This window comes from Carlito syrichta, unplaced genomic scaffold, assembly GCF_000164805.1.
Source record: "Carlito syrichta isolate Samal-C Ts95f unplaced genomic scaffold, Tarsius_syrichta-2.0.1 Scaffold308168, whole genome shotgun sequence".
Classification (NCBI taxonomy): Eukaryota; Metazoa; Chordata; class Mammalia; order Primates; family Tarsiidae; genus Carlito; species Carlito syrichta.
Window position 1 is genome coordinate 490,929 of NW_007252264.1, and position 11,389 is coordinate 502,317.

Genomic DNA, 11,389 nt, shown 5'->3' on the forward strand with positions numbered 1-11,389 from the left:
ATCAGCCTGGGCAACATAGCAAGACCTTGTCTCTACAAAAATAAAATGAAATAAAATAAGTAAGAAAATTAGCCGGGCAAAGTGGTGCATGTCTATAGTCCCAGTTACTCTAGAGACTGAGGTGGAAGGATGACTTGAGCCCAAGGGTTTGAGGCTGCAGTAAGCTGTGATCATGTCACTGAATTCTAGCCTAGGCAACATAGTGAGACACCAACTCAAAAAGTATAAAAATAAAAAAGCCCATGCCAGAACTCACTGTCATCCTTCATGGAGCTGTCCTCCTTACACTGCTGTGGTCTGCTGGCCACTCACTGTATCACTCTCCCTAGCCTCAATAAAGGGATAGTCACTGATCTCTGTTCATTTGCCCTCCCGTTTGTCCATCTCCTTTGCAGTATGAGGAGAATTACAAACAATAATGAAAGAGAGAAGAGAAATGAAAAGGAGAGACAGGTGAGAGAGGTCCGTTTGAATCCTTTCATCCCTGCTGCTCTGAGGGCTGACTCACCTCCTTTACTTTCCTGGTTTTAATCTCAGAAGTCCTAAAGTGCTCAATGGGCAAAATTGGAGTTTGAAAAAAGTAAGCCATTTGGAAGACAGAAGTGAGAATTTTCATTTCTAAAACAATAAGAAAGTTAATAATAAATTCATGTACAGCCTGATATTGGTGCCTTGACCCCATCAGTATATGAAACAGTTGAGCGGTATTCATCTCTTGAAGAAGAGAAACAAGCCCACAGAGCTATGGCGAGTGACAATGTGGCCATTACTTCATTGTCCTTTTTTGGCATATTGTGACATGTCCCACTTGGGTGTGTTTGGGAAAATGGATCCATGGATTATTTTATCTAGTTTTAACCAAGTTAACCTTTACAACGTGGACAGGCATCTTTAAAAACACTAAAATACTAACAAGAAGATAGCAGTTCTGAGATTTCTATTCCTGGTAAGTGCAACATATTTGAGGTAAAAGTAAAGTTTAGCAGAGTAGATCTAACAAGTCTTCAAGAAAATTTAGAAAATATCAAAATACCTACTTAAAACTGCATTTTTCTTTCACTGTTTATAACAATAGACTGCGTTTGAAGTAAATATTATTGCTTACAGCATTAGGCAATCATCAAACGCAACATATTCTTAAATTTAAAACAGATGCATATAAAATACAATACAATTGGGTAATTTAGGAGTTAGACAAATGATACAGCTTCCACTAATTAATCAAGAGTTATCTATTATCTTAACAAATTTGGTTCATGTTAAATATGGGTGGCCCTCAACCTGCATTTTTTTTTTTGTAATTTACACATTGATATTCTTTAACTGCTCTCTATAAGGCAGATATGAGTATTCTTACATCAGTTTGCCAAAAAACTATCAGGTGTTATATTTCTTCCTGGCTGCCAGTAGTTTGGTTTAAGGTATATTTACCTTCCTAATATTTGATTATCTGAAAGTTTTATTGCATTCTGAAACTATATTCCTTAGAACATGGATGGTCCCTTGAGGAATACCTCTGAGAGAAGGGAGGGGAGGAGGGGGATGGATGGGGAGCTCACTCCACTTCTCCTGCAACCCCTCCATTTACTTCTAAACATCATATTACACTGCTGCCTAGTAATTCATTTGAAAATCAGGGTCCCTTGCTCAGGATTATTTAACATTCAACAGTTCACTTATTCAAAAATATGAAACCTTTATTATTAGCACTGTGAAGTTATTAAATATTCAATAAGCCTATTTATTTATTCAATAAACATTAGAATAACTATTATCTTTATCTTTGTTTATATTATTTAAAAACTGAGTAAAACTGGCAAATAATGAAAAGACTGGAAATGTTAATAATAAAGTTATAATGTCCATCCTTTATAGCTATGCAATTAAGATAAGGTGGATATCAAGATCTGTTGGATTCAGCAAATCTTGAGCTGCTTATGGTAAATACTTATTGAACTTTAATCTAGTCAGCTCTATATTAATAGTGAAGACAAGAAGAGTGTTAGAATGTTTTACAATATCCTGGGACTATCTTTTAAGGTTTAGAGAATAAATGTAATTTGGAATTTTAAAATATTTATTGGTTCCCTGGGAATGGAAAATCTCCAATAATCTTTAGGATCTAGCAGTATAATTTAATTCATTTAGTTTTCAGAAGCAAAATCAAGACTACCAATAAAGCACACTCTTTCCTAGTAACTTAATTTACACTTGTCAATAAACTTTTAAATATGCTACCTTTTAATATGATCGCCAGCCATTTTGTCTAAATTTACAGTAAGTTTACTTATTTGATGCCACTGAGTTTTGTGACTTATATGTATATGTATTGTTAATGATTCAAGATTTTCACACTTCACTTACATCTTATTCACACTTCAGCTGCTGATTTACTTCAGACACATCTTGATGCCTGTGCAAATTTGCAGACTTTTACAATAGTCCAACACAAATTTAGGAAATGCATTCTGATGTAGACTTGCAATAAGTGACCTGTATAATCATGCAGCATAGTATAAACATTTATTTCATTCCACATTTTCTTATGCTTGCTTACAAAAGAAAAAGTCTTTATAGTCCTGAATGCCACATAGATGAAATTATTAACTACTTTTTCTGTTAAAAATTACCTTTTCGTTTGGTTGAAGGTAGAAATTCAGATCATCTCACTTCTAATATTTCCATGCATGAATCAGAGAAAAATATTCAGGTATAGACCCTACATGCAAATAGCCTCCAAATATAAAGAGAAGATAATCCATGGAGTGCCTCATTCTTCAGAAACCTCTTTAATAAAAGAGGGACCATATCTTTTGTACACATTGTAAGAAGATTTAAACAGTAAGATGCCCTCCCTCCCTCAGACCATGGGGCCAAAACCTAAGGGGATTTGGAATTTCCCAACTTCACCGCAAAAGATAATCTGGGATTGGGACAAAAGTAGAGGATGACTCATGATGTAATTAGAGTTGAGCATCTAAGCAGATGACACAATATAGTTTGTGGTATTAAAAAAGAAGGAGAAGAAGAAGAAGAAGAAAAAGAGGAGGAGGAAGAGGAAAGAAGACAAGGCCTGGGGAAAGGCTACAAATGTTTCCACACAGAGACAAGGCTGTGGCAGAATGAAAACAAAGCCTCCTTAATTAGCAAATTATAGCACAGGGGTTGATAAAACCCTGTATTTTGTAGCTGAGCAACCCCCTTGCTGCTCCTTCCCTCTCATCATCTACACAAGTGAGAACATTTCTAATGTTTATATTTAAAACAAATGATGGGATGGGGGGGCCAGAGGTTTCTAAATAGACTGTAAGGGGCTGAGCTGAAATCCCATTTCTAAGAAAATAGAACTCCTCTAGTGTTTTGTCAGCATTCTGGCTCATGCCACAACCAACAGGATGAAACAGGCACATAAAAACACAGAACCCTGTAGCCCAGACTTGTTTATCCAGAGGCTACGGATCCGTATTGCCATTCAGGTGTATCTGCTTTGGGAATGTTTCTCTGTTCACATGATAATGGGCAAAAGAAAGAAAAGACATGAAATTTCCTCGCCTGTACTCCTCTAAAATGTCACCTCACAGCATGTCCAGACACCAAGCCAAGAAATGGCTTAGTCAGGCTCTCTGCCAACTGGCATGGACCTGAAGATTACTGGGCCTCCTGCAGAGCAATCTTTTTCCCACACAGCAAACCTCACAATTTACCTTGCAATGGTCCCAATATTATTCCTCTTGCAGTATAGAGCAGAGGTCAGAAAACATTTTCCAAAAAGGGCTGGATATTAAACATTTTAGGCTCTATGGGCCATTTGATCTCTATTGCAACTCCTCAGTTCTGCTTGTGTAGGAGAAAAGAAGCCACAGACAACACATAAATGAATGGATGTGGCTCTATTCCAATAAGACTTTATTTACAAATATACAGACAATATATAAAGGAATGTGTGTGGTTGTTTTCAAATAAAACTATTTACAAACGCAGGTGGCAGGAAGGATTTGCTAACTCTTGATAGGATGAAAACAGAATATTCATAACAAGTTCTGTTATTACATAGTTAAAAGGGTAATGTATGGAATATAATTCTCATTTTCACACATATATTCAATTATGGTCCAAATCTGCCCATGGACTTCATTCATTTCCTTATTCATCAAAAACAAAACAAAACCAGTATCCTCTGCCAACTATGTTTTAGGCATTGCACTAGAAAAGTCAGTCTGCTACCAAAAATAGAATATATGAGTAAAATAATAAAAACTGGTTACAAGACAGGAACAGTGTCTACATATAGAACATAATGTCTATGAGAATATAGAATGACTTACCCCACAAATATTTATGGAGTTCCTACTGTGTGTCATACACTCTTCTAGAGGTAAGATGGACAAAAATCTTGCTCTAGCCAAGTCTGCATTCTTAGTAGGGGAGACAGTACAAATAATCCGACAAACTATAAGTAACATAATGTCACACAGTAGTAAATGCATAAAGAAATAAAATAGTGTAATACCACAGGACGTCACTTAGCAAAATGGGGAAGATGTTAGGTAAGTAATGATGCTCAGAGAAGATTTTCTGAGAAGACTTCTACGTGACTACCCGAATAAAGAGGAGCCACTCATGCAAAGATATGGGGGAAGAGTATTCTGAGTTGAGTAAACAGCTTGTAAAGTCCCTGAGGCAGGAATAAACTTGTGTGCTGGAGAAATAACAAGAAGGCCAATGTCATTTGAGTGTCTGGAATGTCGTTCAAGGTTGTAAATGATGACGCCAGTGAGGAGTATGGGGCAAATCATATAGGGGCTCACAGTAAGGAATTTACATTTCATTCTGATGTAATGAGACACAGTCAGTAAGAGGATTTTAAAGAAGAAAATGGTATTCCTATTCATTTGAATTACATTAAACCAATAATTCATATGAGATGAGTGCTATTAAAAGAAAGCTCAGTGTAAAATGGTACAGTCAGGGGTAAGGAAGAAATGTAATTACCCATAGAAAACGACCTACTTGCCATAGTCCTAAAACCTGAGATCTATTAGTGAAGACAGTTGGAGGAAAAGCTTGCCAAAAGTTGTTATAGCTCCAACTCCCCAGTCTTTTGGGTTGGAAAGGTTTTCATTCTTTGAATCTTTTGATTCTGAAATGTAACAAATGAACAATAATACCTAATGACTGACTGAAAAGTTAATACAGATTCAAAGGGCTCCTGCTTGGCTTGAAAATCAGGATCTGTTCTTCAAATGAAGTTGCTGAGGACATTTCTACAACCTGATTTATAAAACAATTATTCTTACTAACACTTCTCAGCAACTGCCATTTTCCCCAATCTCTATTCATAAATTATATATGTATATTGTCTTCACGTAGTGACAATATATTATAAAATATGCTTATTGACTGTCTACCCATTTCACACTTTTAGGAAATTTCCCCACTTGTGAAAATAAAACCTAAGAGCGTCATCTTTGACTTTCTGCTGCACCAGTCACTAAACCAATACTACACAGGGGAAAAGTGAGTTACTTACATACACATGTGCCCATATTGTATATAAGTGTACAATAAATGTATACTATAGTATACAATAAATGTATACTATAAATGTATGCAATAAATGGTTCCCCACTGATATGGCAATACTAATTTCTTGTGCTTATATGAAAATACAAAGAATGTTTGAACCAAAGAAGATCTAGCTGACCCTCAAGTAACCTAAAGATAACATTTAAGCAAATTTTGGCAACTTAAAATGATTACAAGATCCCTTAATTCGCATTATTTTATACTCAGTGCCACATACTTGAGCACTTGACTTTTAAATTTTTAATTATGATTACAGAGATGTTATTCAGACACTTAATAAACATGTTCAGAAATATAAAGACAGATGAGAGATATTCGCTGAACTTGAGAGACTCACAGTCTAGGAAGAAAAACAGACCTAGAAACAAATAATTAAAACAATAGCCACTGCAGCAACATAGCAGTACAATGCTAACATGACACAGGCAATGTACTGTGATAACATTAGAGAACTCTGCTTGAGAGGGGAAGTGGAGTGTGGGTAGAATTCCTGGAGAAATTGACAACAAAGCTGATCTTTCAAGAATAATTAAAAGGATAAAATGAGGTGACTACAGAAGTTTCTGAGATACTAGATCATTGGCTAAATATTATTTAAGTAATTAATAATCACTTACTCTGGACCCAATATCATTTTAATTAATATTATGATAAGAATAACCATAGATATAGTCCTTGCCTATATGACAACTTATAATTAATTTAGGAGGTCAGATGTATATGCCAAACAAAATGCTAATAGTTGACAGCAAAATGCAGATTGCAATATATAGACAATGCATTCAATTATTTGTTTAACAAATATTTATTGTATATCTGCTATGTATATACCATATACTGTTTTAGGCCCTGGGAATATAACAGTGGACAAGCACATAAGGTCACTGGCCTCATGAAGGTCATATTCTAGTGGATGTTAATATGGGTTAGCATATGCAATATATGGGTTTAAAAAATAATCATTATCAAAGTGTTTCAAGTAATAGCATCCCAAATCTTTTTTTTTTTTTTTTTTTTTGAGTTGGAGTCTCACTCTGTCGCCCAGACTGGAGTGCAGTGGCCGCTCCCGGCCACCGCAGCCTCGACCTGCTGGGCTCCGGCGATCCTTCTGCCTCAGCCTTCCAAGTAGCCGGAATTATAGGCGCACGCTACCACGCCCGGCTGATTTTTTGATTTATTGTAGAGATGAGGTCTTGCTGCCCAGGTGGGTCTCGAACCCGCAGGCTCAGGCAATCCACTCACCTCAGCCTCCCAAAGGCGCGGGATTGCAGGCTGAGCCAACAAGCCCGGCTGCATCCCAAATCTTAACTCTCTGAAGCAAAGAATACAATATACAAATAGACGATGTCCTTAAACAAAAATGCTGTCTATAGAAAAACTTAGCCAAGCATACCAGTAAAACATTTTCATATCTTAAAATATTCTGGATGTCAGTTCAGAACTACATTTTTATTAATAATCATATTTTAGTAGATAGGCTCTTGTTTTGTTACTAGGCTTGTTTTTGACCTGTTTGCTTAAACTTCCAACCAAGAAAAGACATCATTTGGCAAAAGCAAAGCAAACTTTTAGGATTTCCCAAATTCTAGAACATTATATATATATGTAAACTTAAGTATTCTAAATATACATTTTTGAGATCTTTTGAAATGTAGGAGACAGAAAAAGTTCAAAAAGCACAGGATGTAGGCTAAACATTAGTCCATATATTTTTCTGTCATAAAAAAATAAGTGATAACAAGAAAGTGGCAAAGTTGTATTTATTGTTACTTACCCAGGATCCAGTCACTCTCAGGTATTTGGTATGGCTTGCTAATAAATATGAAAGAGCTAGTTAATAGGAAAGTCAGACCCAAACACGTGCACAAGTGTTTCACCCAACAAAATTATTATTTTGGAGGGCTTATTATTATTCCACTCTTTCCTGTCTGAGAAGTCAGGATAATGCTATCAACAGACCTCATAAGAATCAATAAATTATTATGGAAAATTGATCTCTTTGAATTAAATCCATTATGTGAAAATATTAGTGCCATAACAGTTCCAATATTTATGGTGACCTGCAAATCAATTGTCCTTTTGCGTACCTTGTGTCTCATCCTGTTCAGTTGCAAGACCAGAAAAGTTGAGGAATGAAGCTTGAGAGTTTGTCCCATAAAAAAACTTCTAGTGATAGCCAGAGCCTTGTGAAGAATATCTGAGACTCCAGTTTCCTAATCTTCATGGAAGGGAACAGATTAACATAACTATCATCTAGCCTCGTGTAGCATTGATAAAACACCATGTTTATTCTGCATCAAAAACTTTCCTGATAGTAATGCCATCAGTTGCATGGTAATCACTGTGCTTTGATCAATTATTTGCTGAATAAATGGATGAATAAAATTCACTTCCATACACAGTTTCTGCAGTGCATTGCTTCTTTCTATAGCAACTAGAATCAAACAGAAGTAATATAAATTCCAGTATTAAGCATACCAAATGGATACAGTAAAAAAGATTTCCATTTCAGTTATCGAATTAAATATATCACATGAAGTTTTAGAATTTGGGGTGAAGAAAATCTCTAATTATGGGAAACTTAGGAATGCCTTTAGCAAGATCTCAGCTGAATGCATTTATTTGGTTTCTTGATCCTCCAACCAATCACATTAACCATGACAAAAGATATGCAAATTTAAATCGACAATAGCCAAGCCAAACTGCTCTGACTCATACCAATAGGGACATTTTCAGTCTATATTCAGCTTGATTTTCACACTTAAAAGAGTTGTTGTAACCAAAGAGCATTATAATAGTTATTCTTGGCTATAACCTGAAAGCTATCCCATAATTATTGACCAAGAACAATGCAAACAAGAATCAAATGTATTTCACAAAATATATTAGCATATGAAACGTGTATGATTTAATCCCAGCAGAATTGTGTTTACCCTGTCACTGCTGAAAAATTGCATAGCAACAAAAAATATGCATTACTATGTTTGAATTACTATTTAGATTGCATGTTTTAAGCAAACAAAGCATTGCATTTTTGTAGAATAGCTCATGCAGGACAATCAGGAACTAAATTTCCCTCCTCATTCCCCTCAAAGATTCCAGACTAATTTATAATGACCGAATTCTCATTAAAAACGATATGGATAGTAAATTGAGAATACTGACAAACTATTCAACTAAATTAATTTGTTTACATGGAAAGAAGTTTTGCCAAAGAAAAAAATCCAAATATTCAAATTATAAACTATCCTTGTAAGTAGAACCTAAAATTTAAGCAAAAAACAAACAAAAAACCCTGTAGAGTTCTGTTTGCTTTCTAGTCTTCTGCCTACCTACTGGTGACCTATTATAGACCTGTAATCCATAATAGTAAGACTGACTACAATTCCAGATTTGGAAACTGTAGAACTACTAAGTTCCAGCTAGCATGTACCATGAAATAACAGTGATCTTAGTTCAGTCCCTAGTGGACAAAAGTAGAATCACCATTACTTGGCATGATTCAGCAGGCAGCGATCCAAGTGATTGTGACCACACAGGAACAAAAAAAGCAGCATTTGTCCTTTCCCTATCTCTTATCTACTTAAAGGGTTTGCTCATTTAACAGACTAACTTAAGGAAGTTTGATTGTGTTCCTATCTATATGCACCACGTGAATCTATTAGCAAATGTCCAGGAAGAGAAGCTTTTCACAAATGGGCACATTGCCTCCCTTCCTGTAGCACAGTCCGTTAATTACTTATTATCTGCTGTTTACCCGTTACACAGTTATACAAAGCAAAAGACACTGCAGAAGTGTCTTCATAATTTAATAGGCATATCTTCAGTGGAAACTTTTAAATCATTTACAGATAAATAAATGAATAAACTGTTCAATTTGATGTCTATAAATAGCGCTGACATTCATCAAGGGCGGGGATACTTAGTTTCCCCAGGTACTGTCTCTGAATTTACAATACCCCGAGAATAGTACTTGAATACTACATAGCCTACTACATGTCATGATCAGCCCAAATCTGCAGGTGCACATATTCCTGAATAGCCAACACTGGCTCAATTTCTCCTCTTGTATTGGACAAACAACCCCTACCTGACAGTCAACATTAAAGTGTTTCTTCTTGAACGTTTTTTGTCTCAAGGACAGAAGAACTATATGACAGAATTCAGCCCTCTACTATTCTACCACTTGCTGAAATTAACAGTTCCGTTTACTTACATACACAATTTCTCCAATTTGTATTTACTCTCAGTTTGTGTTAATTTTACTAAAATTTAAAATATAAGGACTTACGGGTGATTTTCAATCCTAGCTGCACAAAAATTTCTGGTGTAAAATCGATTTGATCCTAAATTATTACTGTCATTACAGTGTCCCCCCACACACCAACTTGCTCAAGAAGGGCATGCTTTCTTTTTTAAAGTTGGGTTTTGACAGGCAGACTATCCAAGCTGAACTTCACAAAAGAGAAAACCAGAGATCTCATCAAATTTCCCAGTGCTAGAAACACAGACAAGCTCCCACCACACACATCCATTCGTTTGCACAAGCCTGAATCCCCCCTGGCTAACCCAGGAAGTCAAACCCAGAGAGCCCCCTGCATTTGCAAACACTGCCCCCCCCTCCCCCCAGCAAAAGGTAAACACACTCAAATGCCTCCCTAAGGAACTCTAAGTCAGTGGCAGTGCAAGAAAGGAAAGGGCTCCGTGCGATTAGAAACTGAAAGCAAACACTTACTTTTTGCAGCCACTGAGTATAATTTTCCATCACATGCTCCAGATGTTGGAGTTTCTGGGAAGAGAAATCCGGTTCCACGTGTGGAGCATCCCTCTGCAGAGCGTTCGTGTTGTACTGGTCTGTCGCACTCTCACGACAGTTCCCGTCGTGTTCTGGAAGAATGAAAGTGTAGGCACACTGCCCATGTTGAATCCGGTTATATCTTCTCCCACCGTTTTCTGGACTCCGGCGCTGGTTGCTGCACCCTATGTGAGTCAGAATGGCAGCGAGGAAAGCAAAGGAAAGGAAAACTGTCATTGTACTGCCAGCGCTCTCCTTCCGTGCCTCTCGCAAAACTCGCTCCTTTCTTCTGACCTTTACACTAGTTCTTTATTTCAGGTAAAACTGCTTGTTTGTTTGACTTTTTCCCCCTCCAAGAAAGCGTTTGAAGAAGAATCATAGAAAACTAGCCATTTGTTAGCCTTGCTCAAAAAGGTTATTTTTTTTTTTTTTTTAGATTTCACTGTAATGATACTTTCCTTCGTTAAAACTTGAGATATTTATTGCATAGGAGCTGAGATTTATTGTTTCCTCTCCGTGTGATCGTTCAGCGTGGAGCCTGCCTGAGTCAGCTGCGTGTACATATTCTAGACCCTTTCCCCTGCCCTATCTGCTGCAGATCTGCTATTTTCTCCCAGACCTCAGTGAGTTTTATTAAGGTTGCACATCCAAGCCAAGCTGGAAGCAGGCAGCCTTTCACAAGATGACTTGACAGGAATGCATGAGTGTGCCCCTATGCTAAGGATTGCTGAGGGCTGAGGGCGGCGGGATCGTCTTACAAATTGGCTAGATGCGCCTGACCTCGATCATGTATGGCCCTCCCGCCCCTTCCGCAGACAATTGCCTTGAGCTTTTAGCAGATTAAGGGAAAATCAATAAATAGAGCAGTCCACCTTAATACACTTTTTGGTGTGCTTGCTGACCTACTAAAATCTAGCAAACTAGCAGTAGGTTTTTAGAGTTACTACTATTTAATTGAGAAGCCCTAAGAAGAAAAGTGACTTGATGTCCAATGAAGCTATTTTTTTT

The 11,389-nt window shown here is 36.8% G+C and overlaps 1 protein-coding gene across 3 annotated transcripts in view; it reads right to left on the reverse strand.

Annotated features, from left to right (window-relative positions):
- ANGPT1 (angiopoietin 1) overlaps positions 1–11,123 on the reverse strand; it is a 258,861-nt gene extending 247,738 nt beyond the window's left edge. For 2 of the 3 annotated variants that reach the window (XM_008065155.1, XM_008065156.2), the window contains exon 1: positions 10,322–11,123. In XM_008065155.1, the coding sequence (XP_008063346.1) occupies positions 10,322–10,618 (297 nt within the window). In that variant the 5' untranslated portion in view covers positions 10,619–11,123. The remainder of the gene's footprint in view (positions 1–10,321) is intronic. The other variant, XM_021716105.1, reaches the window with a different exon arrangement.
- Between the last annotated feature and the right edge of the window lie 266 nt (positions 11,124–11,389).